This window comes from Triticum aestivum, chromosome 4B (assembly GCF_018294505.1).
Source record: "Triticum aestivum cultivar Chinese Spring chromosome 4B, IWGSC CS RefSeq v2.1, whole genome shotgun sequence".
Lineage (NCBI taxonomy): Eukaryota > Viridiplantae > Streptophyta > Magnoliopsida > Poales > Poaceae > Triticum > Triticum aestivum.
In genome coordinates, this window is record NC_057804.1 from 650,233,527 (window position 1) to 650,251,792 (window position 18,266).

Sequence of the window (18,266 nt, forward strand, 5' to 3'; positions counted from 1 at the left end):
TGAAAACTGACGCAAGCATCATGTGTGACAATGCGCGCAGCAACAAACAAACACATTCGCAGCATGAGAAAATCATGTTGAAGCCTACACCCGAAAGATCCCCAAGATCGCTAACCTCTGACCATACACAATGGAGGCAACGAGTTCGCTAATTCAGGCTCGCCAGAGCCCTGTCAGCGCCGAATCAAGCAACCTTGGTTCCATTCCTCCGCATTCCCGAAAAGCTCAGTGACATGACCTTGAGAGGTCCAGAATGGAGTCACCCATGATCCATGGCGCAAAATGTCGTCAGTAACATACATGGCAGGATATGGATTCTCCAAGGAGGAAGAATGGAGTGGTACTAGGGGAGAAGGATGGCAGGCTTGGATGAGGACTCGCCGTAGAGATATCGAGAGAGGCGACACATGTACTTGAGGCAAGAGGAGAAAGACAAGTGTGAGGGGAGCCGAGCTCGTGCGGCGTGCGGGTCCCTCGACCAGTCAATTGTTTGAATCATTTTCCTTTTATAGTTCATAGGTGTTTGCAATTTTCTTTCGGTTTAACCTCAAATTTCACCTATTCTTAATCTATACATATAGATACACTTAAGTAAACCCAAAATTTGAATATAGCCCCTTTGCATCACTATCACCCTGCCCTAGCTTGCAAAGGCCACTGAAACTAGAGACATATTACCGAAAAAGGGTTTCCCTGTTGGAAATATGCCCTAGAGGCAATAATAAATTAGTTATTATTATTATATTTCCTTGTTCATGATAATCGTTTATTATCCATGCTATAATTGTATTGATAGGAAACTCAGATACATGTGTGGGTACATAGACAACACCATGTCCCTAGTAAGCCTCTAGTTGACTAGCTCGTTGATCAATAGATGGTTACGGTTTCCTGACCATGGACATTGGATGTCGTTGATAACGGGATCACATCATTAGGAGAATGATGTGATGGACAAGACCCACTCCTAAGCCTAGCACAAAGATCGTGTAGTTCACATGCTAAAGTTTTTTTAATGTCAAGTATCATTTCCTTAGACCATGAGATTGTGCAACTCTCGCATACCGTAGGAATGCTTTGGGTGTACCAAACGTCACAACGTAACTGGGTGGCTATAAAGGTGCACTACAGGTATCTCCGAAAGTGTCTGTTGGGTTGGCACGAATCGAGACTGGGATTTGTCACTCCGTGTGACGGAGAGGTATCTCTGGGCCCACTCGGTAGGACATCATCATAATGTGCACAATGTGACCAAGGGGTTGATCACGGGATGATGTATTACGGAATGAGTAAAGAGACTTGCCGGTAACGAGATTGAACAAGGTATCAGGATACCGACGATCGAATCTCGGGCAAGTACAATACCGCTAGACAAAGGGAATTGTATACGGGATTGATCGAATCCTCGACATCGTGGTTCATCCGATGAGATCATCGTGGAACATGTGGGAGCCAACATGGGTATCCAGATCCCGCTGTTGGTTATTGACCGGAGAACGTCTCGGTCATGTCTGCATGGTTCCCGAACCCGTAGGGTCTACACACTTAAGGTTCGATGACGCTAGGGTTATAAAGGAAGTTTATATGTGGTTACCGAATGTTGTTCGGAGTCCCGGATGAGATCCCGGATGTCACGAGGAGTTCCGAAATGGTCCGGAGGTAAAGATTTATATATGGGAAGTCATGTTTTGGTCACCGAAAATGTTTCGGGTTTTATCGGTAACGTACCGGGACCACCGGGAGGGTCCCGGGGGTCCACCAAGTGGGGCCGCCGGGAGGGGACCAGCCCCAGGTTGGCTGGTGCGCCCCCCCCCCCACAAGGGCCCAAGGCGCCTAGGGTTTGGGGAGGGAGCGCACCCACCTAACTTGGGGGGCAAGTTTCCCCTCTTCCCCCCTTTGGCTGCACCCTAGATGGGTTTTGGGCTGCCGCCACCCCTAGGGAGGAAACCCTAGAGGGGGCGCACCCCGTTCCCTCTCCCCTATATATACTTGAGGACTTTGGGGCTGCCAACACATGAGTTTCACCTCTCCCTGGCGCAGCCCTACCTCTCCCTCCTCCTCTCCCGCGGTGCTTGGCGAAGCCCTGCAGGATTGCCACGCTCCTCCATCACCACCACGCCGTTGTGCTGCTGCTGGATGGAGTCTTCCTCAATCTCTCCCTCTCTCCTTACTGGATCAAGGCATGGGAGACGTCACCGGGCTGTACGTGTGTTGAACGCGGAGGTGCCGTCCGTTCGGCACTAGGATCTCCGGTGATTTGGATCACGACGAGTACGACTCCTTCAACCCTGTTCTCTTGAACGCTTCCGCTTAGCGATCTACAAGGGTATGTAGATGCACTCTCCTTCCCCTCGTTGCTAGTTTCTCCATAGATGGATCTTGGTGACTCGTAGGAAAATTTTGAATTTCTGCTACGTTCCTCAATAGTGGCATCATGAGCTAGGTCTATTGCGTAGATTCTTTGCACGAGTAGAACACAAAGTAGTTGTGGGCATTGATTTTGTTCAATATGCTTACCGTTACTAGTCCAATCTTGTTTCGACGGTATTGTGGGATGAAGCGGCCCGGACCGACCTTACACGTACACTTACGTGAGACAGGTTCCACCGACTGACATGCACTTGGTGCATAAGGTGGCTAGCGGGTGCCAGTCTCTCCCACTTTAGTCGGAACGGATTCGATAAAAAGGGTCCTTATGAAGGGTAAATAGCAATTGGCATATCACGTTGTGGTTTTGCGTAGGTAAGAAATGTTCTTGCTAGAAACCCATAGCAGCCACGTAAAACATGCAAACAACAATTAGAGGACGTCTAACTTGTTTTTGCAGGGTATGCTATGTGATGTGATATGGCCAAGAAGAATGTGATGAATGATATGTGATGTATGAGATTGATCATGTTCTTGTAAAAGGAATCACGACTTGCATGTCGATGAGTATGACAACCGGCAGGAGCCATAGGAGTTGTATTAATTTATTGTATGACCTGCGTGTCATTGAACAAACGCCATGTAATTACTTTACTTTATTGCTAACCGGGAGCCATAGTAGTAGAAGTGATAAGTTGGCGAGACAACTTCATGGAGACACGATGATGGAGATCATGATGATGGAGATCATGGTGTCATGCCGGTGACGATGATGATCATGGAGCCCCGAAGATGGAGATCAAAAGGAGCAAAATGATAATGGCCATATCATGTCACTATTTGATTGCATGTGATGTTTATCATGTTTATACATCTTATTTGCTTAGAACGATGGTAGTAAATAAGATGATCCCTCATTAAAATTTCAAGAAAGTGTTCTCCCTAACTGTGCACCGTTGCGAAAGTTTGTCGTTTCGAAGCACCACGTGATGATCGGGTGTGATAGATTCTAACGTTCACATACAACGGGTGTAAGCCAGATTTACACACGCGAAACACTTAGGTTAACTTGACGAGCCTAGCATGTACAGACATGGCCTCGGAACACAAGAGACCGAAAGGTCGAGCATGAGTCGTATGGAGGATACGATCAACATGAAGATGTTCACCGATGATGACTAGTCCGTCTCACGTGATGATCGGACACGGCCTAGTTGACTCGGATCATGTAATCACTTAGATGACTAGAGGGATGTCTATCTGAGTGGGAGTTCATTAGATGAACTTAATTATCCTGAACATAGTCAAAAGCCCTTTGCAAATTATGTCATAGCTCGCGCTTTAGTTCTACTGTTTTAGATATGTTCCTAGAGAAAATATAGTTGAAAGTTGACAGTAGCGATTATGCGATCAGTAGAAAGCTTATGTCCTTAATGCATCGCTCAGTGTGCAGAACCCCAAACGTCGTCTGTGGATGTTGCGAACATCGGACATACATGTTTTGATAACTACGTGATAGTTCGGTTAAACGGTTTAGAGTTGAGGCACCAAAGACGTTTTCGAAACATCACGGAACATATGAGATGTTTCGAGGACTGAAATTGGGATTTCAGGCTCGTGCCCACGTCAAGAGGTATAAGACCTCCGATGATTTTCTTAGCCTGCAAACTAAGGGAGAAAAGCTCAATCATTGAGCTTGTGCTCAGATTGTCTGAATGCAACAATCACTTGAATCGAGTGGGAGTTGATCTTCCAGATGAGATAGTGATGTTCACTACGGGAAACAGCTAATTTGCCATCAGGAGGCGTCTTTGCCGTCAGCTTTTCATCGGGCAGACGGCAAAGAGATGGTTTGCCGTCATCAGCAGACGGCAAAGAAAAGCTAACGGCAAAATATACTTTGCCGTCTGCAGAAAAAAATACAGACGGCAAAAAGCTCACTTTGCCATCTACAAGGACAAATACATACGGCAAAGTATATTTGCCGTCTGTGTTTTTTATTAGAGACGGCAAAGAATCTCTTTGCCGTCTCTAATAAAAAACGCAGACGGCAAATATACTTGCCGTATGTGGCGGTAAATGCAGACGGCAAAGGAAAGAAACACATCTCGCGGATCCATCTCCTGGATCGATGAGGTGGCATCATCCGCTCCACACAATCTCTCTCCCACGCCCCCCACGTCCTCTCTCTCTCCCCACCCCACGTTCTCTGCAACCAGCCCCACCCACCACGCACGCGCTATCGCTAGGATAGAAAGCACCATCGATCCCCGGCCCGTGCTTCCACTGCCATCGCACCACCACTTCACCAGCCGCAGTAGCGTCGCCGGACCTCGCCAGCGCCGGCCTCCGCCCGCCTCAGCCCGCCTCCACGTGGCTCTGCCGGCCTCCGCTGGCCTGCGCCTGGCCGCCTGCCTCCCGGCCCCCCGCCTCCGCCGGCCTCCGCCCTGCTCCTCACGCCGCCGGCCTCCTCTCGTTCCCCCGCCTCTGCCGGCCTCCACCCTGCTCTGCACGCCGCCGACATCAACCTCCTGCAGCCATCCGAGCTGGAGACGCCGCCCGCTGGAGCCCGCGTCCATGCGCCCCTGCTCGCTTCCTGCCTCGGCTCGCGTGTGCCTGCCTCCGCCCATGTCGTCCGACCACTGGAGCCCGCCTCGTTTAGCCCACCGGCCATCGCACGGAGCAGCGCCGGACACCGAGGGTTTCTGCCGCTCGTCCACATCGGCTAGATGACGCCGAGGGTCACTGCAGCTCGTCCACATCGGCTAGATGACGCCTAGTGGTTGCCAACGGAGGGAGCCAGCGATGTTTTTTAGATAAGCCAGCGATGTTGCTTTTTTTAGATAAGCCAGCGATGTTGCTGAGCCCAATGGTCAATGGAATTGTATTTCACCATCAAAAAATTATATATATTGTGTCATGAGAACCGATTGTGGTAGTTTTGTTGAGTAAAACGACCTATAAAGAATGCCAGGGGAAATGTTTTGATGCTGCGGTCCTGTGAATTTTTTTATATTTTAAAAAAATATTTGATGTCTGTAAAGTAGATCGGCTGATGGCAAAGATTGTGTTTTGGCTGACGGCAAAGAAGTTTCTTTGCCGTCTGTTACTGGGATTTGGGTGACGGCAAAGTCTTTGCCGTCTTCCCGATGAAAAGCTGACGGCAAAGTATTCTTTGCCGACTTATCTTTGCCGTCTGAGTTTGCCGTCTGTTTCTTGACGGCAAAGTCTTTGCCGTCTGGATTTAGGTCTTCGCCGTCTGTGATTCACAGACGGCAAAGTATCTGTTTCCTGTAGTGGTTTCTCCAAAGTCATTGCCACCAAGCTGCTAGAGCTTCGTGATGAACTATAACATATCAGGGATAGATATGATGATCCTTGAGGTATTCACGATGTTTGACACCGCGAAAGTAGAAATCAAGAAGGAGCATCAATTGTTGATGGTTGGTGAAACCACTAGTTTCAAGAAGGGCAAGGGCAAGAAGGGATACTTCATGAAACGGCAAATCAGCTGTTGCTCCAGTGAAGAAACCCAAGGTTGAACCTAAACCCGAGACTAAGTGCTTCTGTAATAAGGGGAACAGCCACTGGAGCAGGATTACCCTAGATACTTGGTAGATAAGAAGGCTGGCAAGGTCGATAGAAGTATATTGGATATACATTATGTTAATGTGTACTTTACTAGTACTCCTAGTAGCACCAGGGTATTAGATACCGATTCGGTTGCTAAGTGTTAGTAACTCGAAATAAAAGCTACAGAATAAACGGAGACTAGCTAAAGGTGAGCTGACGATATGTGTTGGAAGTGTTTCCAAGGTTGATGTGATCAAGCATCGCACGCTCCCTCTACCATCGAGATTGGTATTAAAATAATTTTTATTAGGTGTTTGCGTTGAGCATAGACATGATTGGATTATGTCTATCGCAATACGGTTATTCATTTAAGGAGAAAAATGGTTAGTCTGTTTATTTGAATAATACCTTCAATGGTATTGCACCTAAAAGGAATGGTTTATTGAATCTCGATCGTAGTGATACACATTTTCGTGCCAAAAGATATAAGATAGTAATGATAGTACCACTTACTTGTGGCACTGCCATGTAAGTCATATTGGTGTAAAACGCATGAAGAAGCTCCATGTTGATAGATCTTTGGACTCACTCGTTTTTGAAAAGTTTGAGACATGCGAACCATGTCTATTGGTGTATACGCATGAAGAAACTCCATGCAAATGGACCGTTTGGACTCACTTGATTTTGAATCACTTGAGACATGCAAATCATACCACATGGGCAAGATGACTGAAAGCCTCATTTTCAGTAAAATAGAACAAGAAAGCAACTTGTTGGAAGTAATACATTTTAATGTGTGCAGTCCAATGAGTGTTGAGGCACGCAGTGGATATCGTTATGTTCTTACTTCACGGATGATTTGAGTAGATACTGAGAATATTTACTTGATGAAACACAAGTCTGAATTATTGAATGGTTCAAGTAATTTCAGAGTGAAGTTGAAGGTCATCGTGACAAGAGGATAAAATGTCTATGATATGATCATAGAGATGAGTGTCTGAGTTACGAGCTTTGGCACGCAATTAAGACATTGTGGAAATTGTTTCACAATTAATACCGCCTGGAACACCATAGTGTGATGGTGTGTCCGAACATCATAGTTGCACCCTATTGGATATATATGGTGCGTACCATGATGTCTCTTATCGAATTACCACTACTGTTCATGGGTTAGGCATTAGAGACAACCGCACTCACTTTAATAGGGCACCATGTAATTCCGTTGAGACGACACCGTTTGAACTATGGTTTGGAGAAACCTAAGTTGTCGTTTCTTAAAAGTTTGGGGCTGCGACGCTTATGTGAAAAAGTTTCAGGTTGATAAGCTCGAACCCAAAGCGGATAAAATGCATCTTCATAGGACACCCAAAACAGTTGGGTATACCTCCTAATTCAGATCCGAAAGCAATAGGGATTGTTTCTAGAAACGGGTCCTTTCTCGAGGAAAAGTTTCTCTCGAAAGAATTGAGTGGGAGGATGGTGGAGACTTGATGAGGTTATTGAACCGTCACTTCAACTAGTGTGTAGCAGGGCACAGGAAGTTGTTCCTGTGGCGCCTACGCCAATTGAAGTAGAAGCTTATGATAGTGATCATGAAGTTTCGGATCAAGTCACTACTGTACCTCGCAGGGTGACAAGGATGCATACTACTTCGGAGTGGTACAGTAATCCTGTCTTGAAGGTCATGTTGCTAGACAACAATGAACCTACGAGCTATGGAGAAGCGATGGCGGGCCCATATTCCGACAAATGGTTAAAAGCCATGAAATCCGAGATAGGATCCATGTATCAGAACAAAGCATGGACTTTGGTGGACTTGCCCGATGATCGGCAAGCCATTGAGATAAATGGATCTTTAAGAAGAAGACGGACGTGGACGGTAATGTCACCGTCTATGAAGCTCGACTTGTGGCGAAGAGTTTTTCACAAGTTCAAGGAGTTGACTACGATGAGATTTTCTCATCCGTAGCGATGCTTAAGTCCGTCGGAATCATGTTAGCATTAGCTGCATTAATGAAATCTGGCAGATGAATGTCAAAACGAGTTTCCTTACCAATCTTCGTAAGGAAAGGTTGTATGTGATACAATCAGAAAGGTTTTGTCGATCCTAAGGATGCTAAAAGGTATGTTGGCTCTAGCGATCCTTCTAAGGACTGGAATAAGCATCTCGGAGTTGGAATGTACGCTTTTATGAGATGATCAAAGATTTGGGTTTATACAAAGTTTATGAGAAACTTGTATTTCCAAAGAAGTGAGTGGGAGCACTATAGAATTTCTGATGAGTATATGTTGTTGACATATTGTTGATCAGAAATGATGTAGAATTTCTGGAAAGCATATAGGGTTATTTGAAAAGTGTTTTTCAATAGAAAACCTGGATTAAGCTGCTTGAACATTGAGCATCAAGATCTATGAGGGTAGATCAAAAGCCGCTCAATGGTACTTTCAAATGAGCACATACCTTGACATGATCTTGAAGGTGTTCAAGATGGATCATTCAAAGAAGGAGTTCTTGCCTGAGTTGTAAGGTATGAAGTTAAGAGTTAAAGCTCGACCACGGCAGAAGAGAGAGAAAGGACGAAGGTCGTCCCCTATACTTCAGACGTAGGCTCTATAGTATGCTATGCCGTGTACCGCACCGGAAGTGTGCCTTGCCATGAGTCAGTCAAGGGGTACAAGAATGATCCAGGAATGGATCATTGGACAGCGGTCAAAATTGTCCTTAGAGGAATAAGGAAATGTTTCTCAATTATGGAGGTGATAAAGAGTTCGGCGTAAAGGGTTACTTCGATGCAAGCTTTAACACCTATCCGAATGACTCTGAGTAGCAAACCAGATACGTATAGTGGAGCAACCATTTGGAATAGCTCCAAGTGGAGCGTGGAAGCAGCATTTACAATATGACCTAGAAATTTGCGAAGTACACACGGATCTGAATGTTGCAGACCCGTTGACTAAAACCTCTCTCACAAGCAAAACATGATCAAACCCCAGAACTCATTGGGTCTTAATCACATGGTGATGTGAACTAGTTTAATGACACTAGTAAACTCTTTGGATGTTGGTCACATGACGATGTGACCTATCAGTGTTAATCACATGGCGATGTGAACTAGATTATTGACTCTAGTGCAAGTGGGAGACTGTTGGAAATATGCCCTAGAGGCAATAATAAATTAGTTATTATTATTATATTTCCTTGTTCATGATAATATTTTATTATCCATGCTATAATTGTATTGATAGGAAACTCAGATACATGTGTGGGTACATAGACAACACCATGTCCCTAGTAAGCCTCTAGTTGACTAGCTCGTTGATCAATAGATGGTTACGGTTTCCTGACCATGGACATTGGATGTCGTTGATAACGGGATCACATCATTAGGAGAATGATGTGATGGACAAGACCCACTCCTAAGCCTAGCACAAAGATCGTGTAGTTCACATGCTAAAGTTTTTTTAATGTCAAGTATCATTTCCTTAGACCATGAGATTGTGCAACTCTCTCATACCGTAGGAATGCTTTGGGTGTACCAAACGTTACAACGTAACTGGGTGGCTATAAAGGTGCACTACATGTATCTCCGAAAGTGTCTGTTGGGTTGGCACGAATCGAGACTGGGATTTGTCACTCCGTGTGACGAAGAGGTATCTCTGGGCCCACTCGGTAGGACATCATCATAATGTGCACAATGTGACCAAGGGGTTGATCACGGGATGATGTATTACGGAACGAGTAAAGAGACTTGCCGGTAACGAGATTGAACAAGGTATCGGGATACCGACGATCGAATCTCGGGCAAGTACAATACCGCTAGACAAAGGGAATTGTATACGGGATTGATCGAATCCTCGACATCGTGGTTCATCCGATGAGATCATCGTGGAACATGTGGGAGCCAACATGGGTATCCAGATCCCGCTGTTGGTTATTGACCGGAGAACGTCTCGGTCATGTCTGCATGGTTCCCGAACCCGTAGGGTCTACACACTTAAGGTTCGATGACGCTAGGGTTATAAAGGAAGTTTATATGTGGTTACCGAATGTTGTTCGGAGTCCCGGATGAGATCCCGGACATCAGGAGGAGTTCCGGAGGTAAAGATTTATATATGGGAAGTCCTGTTTTGGTCACCGAAAAAGTTTCGGGTTTTATCGGTAACGTAACGGGACCACCGGGAGGGTCCCGGAGGTCCACCAAGTGGGGCCACCGGCCCCGGAGGGCTGCATGGGCCAAGTGTGGGAGGGGACCAGCCCCAGGTGGGCTGGTGCGCCCCCCCACAAGGGCCCAAGGCGCCTAGGGTTTGGGGAGGGAGCGCACCCACCTAACTTGGGGGGCAAGTTTCCCCTCTTCCCCCCTTTGGCCGCACCCTGGATGGGTTTTGGGCTGCCGCCACCCCTAGGGAGGAAACCCTAGAGGGGGCGCACCCCCTTCCCTCTCCCCTATATATACTTGAGGACTTTGGGGCTGCCAACACATGAGTTTCACCTCTCCCTGGCGCAGCCCTACCTCTCTCCCTCCTCCTCTCCCGCGGTGCTTGGCGAAGCCCTGCAGGATTGCCACGCTCCTCCATCACCACCACGCCGTTGTGCTGCTGCTGGATGGAGTCTTCCTCAACCTCTCCCTCTCTCCTTGCTAGATCAAGGCATGGGAGACGTCACCGGGCTGTACGTGTGTTGAACGCGGAGGTGTCGTCCGTTCGGCACTAGGATCTCCGGTGATTTGGATCACGACGAGTACGACTCCTTCAACCCCGTTCTCTTGAACGCTTCCGCTTAGCGATCTACAAGGGTACGTAGATGCACTCTCCTTCCCCTCGTTGCTAGTTTTTCTCCATAGAGGGATCTTGGTGACTCGTAGGAAAATTTTAAATTTCTGCTACGTTCCCCAACATTCCCCCCGCTTTGTATACAAAGCAACCAGCCGAACCATACAGGGATAGGTGCTGGGGCAGAAGCAGCACAGTCACACCCAAAAGAAATGACAAAGAGCAAAAGAAACAAGTGCCGACAACGGCGCATCAACAAAAACGGAGAAGCCTCGCGATCGCTGCGCCCACCGAGATCTTCCACTACGATCCAAGACTCCGAAGCACCGGCACCTATCAACACCTCTAGGAAGGATCGCGACGATGACGACGCTGTTGCCAAGGGTTTCCCCAGATACACGATGAGGCGAGAGGATGGGTAGCCCCCAACGCCCTCCCGGAAGGTCAGGTGGCACCCACAGGCGCCACCGCGCTGGTGTCGGCGACGCCGACAGGGGTTTCCCCTAATCCCAACCCGCACCTCGGGCGCTCCAGATCCAGCCACCAAACCAACCACCACCCTGCGCCAACGCGGTCATGAGGCCTCCACGCTGTCTCACCACGGCACCGTGAAGTGAGGACAGCGCGGCGAAGGATCAGAGTCGGGACTAGGGCATCAACACCGTCGGCACGCGGGGGGGGGGGGGCACCTCCACCGTCAGCGACGGTAGCCGTCCGGACGCAATAGCAGGAGCACACCCTAGGGCATCAACAACGTTGGCACGCGGGGGGGCTGAAGGAAATATGCCCTAGAGGCAATAATAAAGTTATTATTTATTTCCTTATTTCATGATAAATGCTTATTATTCATACTAGAATTGTATTAACCGGAAACATGATACATGTGTGAATACATAGACAAACATATAGTCACTAGTATGCCTCTACTTGACTAGCTCATTAATCAAAGATGGTTATGTTTCCTAACCATAGACATGTGTTGTCATTTGATTAATGGGATCGCATCATTAGGAGAATGATGTGATTGACATGACCCATTCCGTTAGCCTAGCACTTGATCGTTTAGTATGTTGCTATTGCTTTCTTCCTGACTTATACATGTTCCTGTAACTATGAGATTATGCAACTCCCGTTTACCGGAGGAACACTTTGGGTGCTACCAAACGTCACAACGTAACTGGGTGATTATAAAGGAGTACTACAGGTGTCTCCGAAGGTACATGTTGGGTTGGCGTATTTCGAAATTAGGTTTTGTCACTCCGATTGTCGGAGAGGTATCTCTGGGCCCTCTCGGTAATGCACATCACTATAAGCCTTGCAAGCAATGTAGCTAATGAGTTAGTTACGGAATGATGCATTACGTAACGAGTAAAGAGACTTGCCAGTAACGAGATTGAACTAGGTATTGGATACCGACGATCGAATCTCGGGCAAGTAACATACCGATGACAAAGGGAACAAAGTATGTTGTTATGCGGTTTGACCGATAAAGATCTTCGTAGAATATGTAGGAGCCAATATGGGCATCCAGGTTCCGCTATTGGTTATTGACCAAGAATGGTTCTAGGTCATGTCTACATAGTTCTCGAACCCGTAGGGTCCGCACGCTTAAGGTTTCGATGACAGTTATATTATGAGTTTATGAGTTTTGATGTACCGAAGGAGTTCGGAGTCCCAGATGAGATCGGGGACACGACGAGGAGTCTCGAAATGGTCGAGACGTAAAGATCGATACATTGGACGACTATATTCGGAGTTCGGAAAGGTTCCGAATGATTCGGGTATTTTTCGGAGTACCGGAGAGTTACGGGAATTCGCCGGGGAGTATATGGGCCTTATTGGGCCATACGGGAATTGAGGAGAGAGGCCGAAAGGAAGGAGGCGCGCAGCCCCCCTCTGGTCCGAATTGGACAAGGGGTGCAGCCCCTCTTTCCTTCCTCCTCTCCCCCTCTTTCCCCCTTCTCCTACTCCAACAAGGAAGGAGGGAGTCCTACTCCCGGTGGGAGTAGGACTCCCCTTGGCGCGCCTCTCCCTGGCCGGCCGCCTCCTCCCCTTGCTCCTTTATATACGGGGGCAGGGGGGCACCCCATAGAACACAAGTTGATCTACGGATCATTCCTTAGCCGTGTGCGGTGCCCCCCTCCACCATATTCCACCTCGGTCATATCGTCACGGAGTTTAGGCGAAGCCCTGCGCCGGTAGAGCATCATCATCGTCACCACGCCGTCGTGCTGACGGAACTCATCCCCGAAGCTTTGCTGGATCGGAGCCCGGGGATCGTCATCGAGCTAAACGTGTGCTGAACTCGGAGGTGTCGTACGTTCGTACTTGGATCGGTCAGATCGTGAAGACGTACGACTACATCAACCGCGTTGTCATAACGCTTCCGCTTACGGTCTACGAGGGTACGTGGACAACACTCTCCCCTCTCGTTGCTATGCCATCACCATGATCTTGCGTGTACGTAGGAAAATTTTAGAAATTACTACGTTCCCCAACAGGGCCCACCTCCACCGTCAGCGACGGTAGCCGTCCGGACGCAATAGCAGGAGCACACCCGGCCCGTGGGCCCACAGGCCCGGCCGAGCCCTCATGGGCCCGTAAAGCTCCCACCTTCGCGCTGCTGCCGGCACGCCATCGACGCCGACGCCCCAAATCCGAGCCGCTCCTCCTCCTCACTACGTCGCAGACACCTAGGCCACGTCGGGGGGCCAGCACGCTAGGACCCAGCTAGGGCCCACCGGGCCCAGATCTGGGTCGGGGGCGCGACGTCGGCTACCCAGCACCACCACGTCGCCCCGCCGCCAAGGAGCAGCGTCGTCACCACGTCCGCCGCCAGCCACCCCGCCGGGTCACCGGACCGCCGCCAAGCCAAGCGACACCGCCGCCGCTCCCCTGCCCCGTGCCAGGAGGGCGCACGCGGGGGGAGAGGAGATCATGCCGCCGCCGGCACCCCCCGGGCCGGAGCCGGGGGCGCCCGCCGGCGACGGCAGGGGAGAGGAAGAGGGGACGAAGCCGAGAGCCTAAGCACGGGGGCCGCCCCGGCCGCCTCCCGGGAGGCGGCGCGAGGGCGGGGAAGGAGGGGAGGGGGGAGGGGGGCGGATCCGGGCCGCGCGCCGGCGAGGGCGGCCAGATCACGCCGGAGATGGGCAGGGGAAGGTGGCGGCGGCGGGGTTCGGGTCGCGGGAGCGGGTCGCCTACTCAAAGAAAGCTTCTTTCCTAAAACCGTAACTAGAGACATATGCACACTTGTACACGAAACGAACAAGGAAATTAAAGAGAAAAAATTAACCAAAAGAAGTAGCTAGGCCCCTTTGCACAATCACGGTACATGCTCTTTCCCTGCATGCACCCTAAACTAGAGACACAGTACTATATGCACCCCTCTACAACACGAAACGAACAAGGAAATTAAACAAGAAGAGAAACACACATCAGGTACGCTCTCCTGCTCATCTGTTGTTTCCGTCCATCACCATTACGTTTCCTGCCACAACCGAGAAAGAAACATCTCGACTCAGATATACAGTAGAGAGAGAGATGGCTGAAGCTTCCCGGCGAGCCGGCGGCTCATCCTCAGGTGACATCTCGCCGGCCGTCTGCACCGACACGCAGCCACCACTGGCTGCCGGCGTCCAACGCGACGCGAACTTCATCAAGGACGAGATGGAGGTCATGAACGGCTTCCTCCGCCACCTTGCCAGGACCCAGCAGCTGGCTCCTAGCGCTGGGCACCCTGATGACGAAGACAACGACGAGGTTCAGGCATGGGCTAGGCAGGTCAGGGACCTCGCCGGCGACTCCCGAGACTGCATCAACCTCTACCGGCACACAGGGCCCCGCCGTGCAAAGGGGCTCCTGCGCTACGTGCGAATGCCATGGTTCCTTGGAGGGTGCGCCACCATCCCTCGCAGCCGCAGCACCATCGCCAAGCATATCCGGGAGCTCAAGGTCCGGGTGCAGGAGGCAGGCGAGAGACGGCTGAGGTACGGCATCGCCGTGCCGCCGCCACCGCCTGCCATCACGCAAACTTCTACTACCATGGCGATGGTCAGCAGATGGCCGCCACTCCGCAATGTCCAAGAATCAAAAGACCACGAAGACGACGACGACGAGAGAGGTGCTTTCAGACGAGCTCTGATCGATGCCGAGCCAAACATCTTGGAGGAAGGTGCAGCAGAGCTGATCACCTGGCTAGGCAAGAAAGGAGACGGTGACGAGGCCGGAGGGCGGCCGTTGAGACTCACTGTCATTCTAGCACCAGATGATGCAGAAGGTACCGGCCTAGCTCAGCAAGTGTACCAAGATCCTTCGGTGTCCGGCGGCTTCGACATCAACGTATGGATCACCATCCAGAGGCCTCCAATCCTCTGGCAGATATTCCATGACCTGCTCTGCAAGCTCCTTCCTGACCAAAACCAGGACGTGCTGGACGACACATCATCAGACAACATGAAGCTGCTGTGGAGCATCCGAGGCCGCTTGGAAGGCAGAAGGGTCCTGATTGTTCTCGACGACCTCGACGATTACCCGGGCATGTGGGACCAGATCAGGATTGCTCTCAACTTCATAAGCCTCCCTGTTGGCAGCGCCATCATGGTGACCACAAAGGATGATGGGCTTGTCAAGTCATCTTCTCCGGATAAAGTGGTAACATATTCCCTTGTGGATTTCTTCTCCAAGAGAGCAGTGGCCCTTGTAGCCAGCAATTTTCAGGATGGCGATGTGCGGGGCACCATACGCGGCATACTCAAGAGATGCGACCCGGATGTCGCTTCCATGAAGATGTTCCTCCATACCTTGTATGGCAACCCTAACAGGACAAAACAAGAGCTGGAGAAGCTGCAGGAAAGCCTGTGTTCAGAGGCCGACCACAACGATAGCAGCTATAACTTCAAGCAGATGGTTATGTTTTCCTACAGTGACATGCCTAGAGAGTGCCAGTTGTGCTTCCTGCACCTATGTCTTCTCCTCCCACAAGATCACAGCATCAGGAGGACATCCCTAGTGAGAAGATGGGCAGCCCAAGGCCTGATATCTGCGGAAGGCGGTCATGGTTCAGCAGAAGCGGCAGCCGAGCGCTGCTTCAGTGCATTTGTCAGCCGAGGCCTCATTTGCCCTGCTGACATTGGTGATGCGGGCAAGATCAAGACTTGTGTGGTGCCTCCTGCGGTGCATCGCCTCATCACTGAGGTTGCAGAAGAAGAGAATGTCGTCCGTGTCGGCTCCACGATCTGCAATGCACATCTTGGTGACATCAAGAGGTGCCTGGGATCACTGCCCGTGTCATCTCAACTGCTGCTGCTGAAGGTGCTCGATCTAGAAGGCTGCAAAGGCTTGGAGAGGCGCCATCTGAACAACATCTGCAAGCTGTTCATGCTCAAGTATTTGAGCCTCAGGAACACTGATGTTTCTGCGCTGCCCAAGCAAATCCATAGGCTGCAGCAGCTGGAGACGCTGGACATTCGGCAAACCAAGATACAAGCCTTCCCCACAGATTTCGCCAAGCTCCTGATGCTCAAGCATCTGCTCGCAGGGCGCACAGACTTCTCCTCCCCGGTCAAGGACACCATCAACTCCAAGGAATCATTTTCCACGCCGCGCATGCCACAAGGAATCGGGGCCATGAGGAGGAACCTGGAGATACTGTCACATGTACAGGTCTCCGGGAGTGGCAGTGAGTCGATGCTCATGGATGTTGGGCAGCTAGTCAAGGTACAGAAGCTAGGAGTTGTTCTCCATGGCAAGAAGGTCGGCAACTCCTTCAAGCATCTGCTCCAAGCAATCAGCAAGCTGAACGGATGCCTTCGCTCTTTGTCGATCCGAATCGGACATCCTGGCGATGTGACCGATCCTCTTACATTCAGCATGGATCAAGAGAATCCATTTTCACCTCCCGAGTTTCTCCAGAGCCTGTACATCAGTGGCCTCACAGGCGTTGGGCTGCCTCCATGGATCACAGAGCTCCATCAACTTGGCAAGATAACCCTACGTGACACCTCCCTGATGGATCATGACATACGGCTCCTCGGCGAACTCGGTGGCCTGCGCTGCCTTAGACTCCGACATATGTCCTACGCTGAAATGAAGATCACTTTTGGGAAAGGAGGATTCCCAAGCCTCAAGTGTCTGATCATCGAAGGCTCTGACATCACCAACATCATCTTTGAGAGTGGAGCGGCGCCTGGGCTGGAGAAGATAGCTTGGGGTTTCAAGAGCATGCAGTTCATCTCCGGAATCGGCCATCTCCCAAGGCTGAAAGAGCTCGAGCTCAGTGGCAGCTGCAACCCAGACCCGGTGAAGCAGGCCGTCGCAGCACACCCAAGCCATCCCGTCTTCAAGCACAACGCCTGAAGTTAGCCATTGCTGGAACTGATCAGTACGAGCCTGCATGCTCTGGAGTGAGTGACGATTGTGTTGTGTGAGTGTTTGCAATGTGTGTGCTCTATTGATCTCAGTGTGTGTTGCATGCTTGTGTGTTCCTACCTATGATTGTGTTCCTCGTTCTGTTATGGACTGTGATATGCATGTACCGTGTGGGATTGTTATATAGACTTGTGTGTTGCCTATGCAATAAGACTTGTACTTTTACTGTTTGCTACAATTTTTGTTTGGTTTTGCTGGAACCGGTTTCACTTTGTGTTTTTTGTTTGAGTACCTTCAGTGCTGTACCTTGGCCATGTCTAAATGGAGAAAATGTATTGTGCACCTAGGTGAAAAAAAAAACAAGGAGGTTTGAAAATTGAGATACATTGTGGGAATGAAATATGAAGGTATAAAATTTGATCAAAAAATATGTCCATTGTGGGCTGTGCACACTTATGGTTTCTATTTTAGACCATCATCTCCCGTGTTCTTTTCAAAATGGCATGTTTGTGGCAAATGAAGCGATGCATTGTAGGAGGCACTTCATTGGACAATGTATGTAAAAATAATTCACATGTACTCCCTCCGTTCCAAAATAGATGACCCGACTTTATACTAAAGTTAGTACAAAGTTGAGTCATCTATTTTGGAGGGAGTATTGGACAATGTATCTAAAAATAATTCAGAACTTCCCAAAATATCAACACACATGCTTTTCTATTTTATTTCAAAAAACGATTGATGCACAAAATCCGTTCTCTGTCTAAATGGCCCTACATTGTGAAACAAAGGTAGTAATTGCATTAGTTTGTGCAATGGTATTCTTAGCTTGCCAATTAAGACTGGAAGCAGCTAGCATCAAAGGTATTCTTAGCTTGCCAATTAAGATCACTGGAAGCAGCTAGCATCAAAGGTACAAGCTAAAACCCAGAAACTTAGACATTCTTAGCTTGCCAATTAAGACTGGAAGCAGCTAGCATCAAAGGAACAAGATAAAGCCCATAAACTTTGATATTGTTCTTTGATATTCTTAGCTTGCCAATTGAACAAGCTAAAGCCAAAAACTATATATGATACTGCCAGCTTGCTAATTAAGGCTGGAAGCAGCTAGCGTTAGTTTGTGGTATGATATTCTTAACTTGCCAATTATGTCTGGATTATGGCCAAAGGCCGCCCTGCCAATTTTTTCG

The 18,266-nt window shown here is 49.3% G+C and overlaps 1 protein-coding gene across 1 annotated transcript; it reads left to right on the plus strand.

Annotated features, from left to right (window-relative positions):
- The first annotated feature begins 14,053 nt into the window (after positions 1 to 14,053).
- On the plus strand, positions 14,054 to 17,273 carry LOC123093861 (disease resistance protein Pik-2-like). Its single transcript, XM_044515915.1, has one exon. The coding sequence runs from the start codon at positions 14,251 to 14,253 to the stop codon at positions 17,062 to 17,064; it is 2,814 nt and encodes a 937-aa protein (XP_044371850.1). The 5' UTR covers positions 14,054 to 14,250; the 3' UTR covers positions 17,065 to 17,273.
- Positions 17,274 to 18,266: the final 993 nt, after the last annotated feature.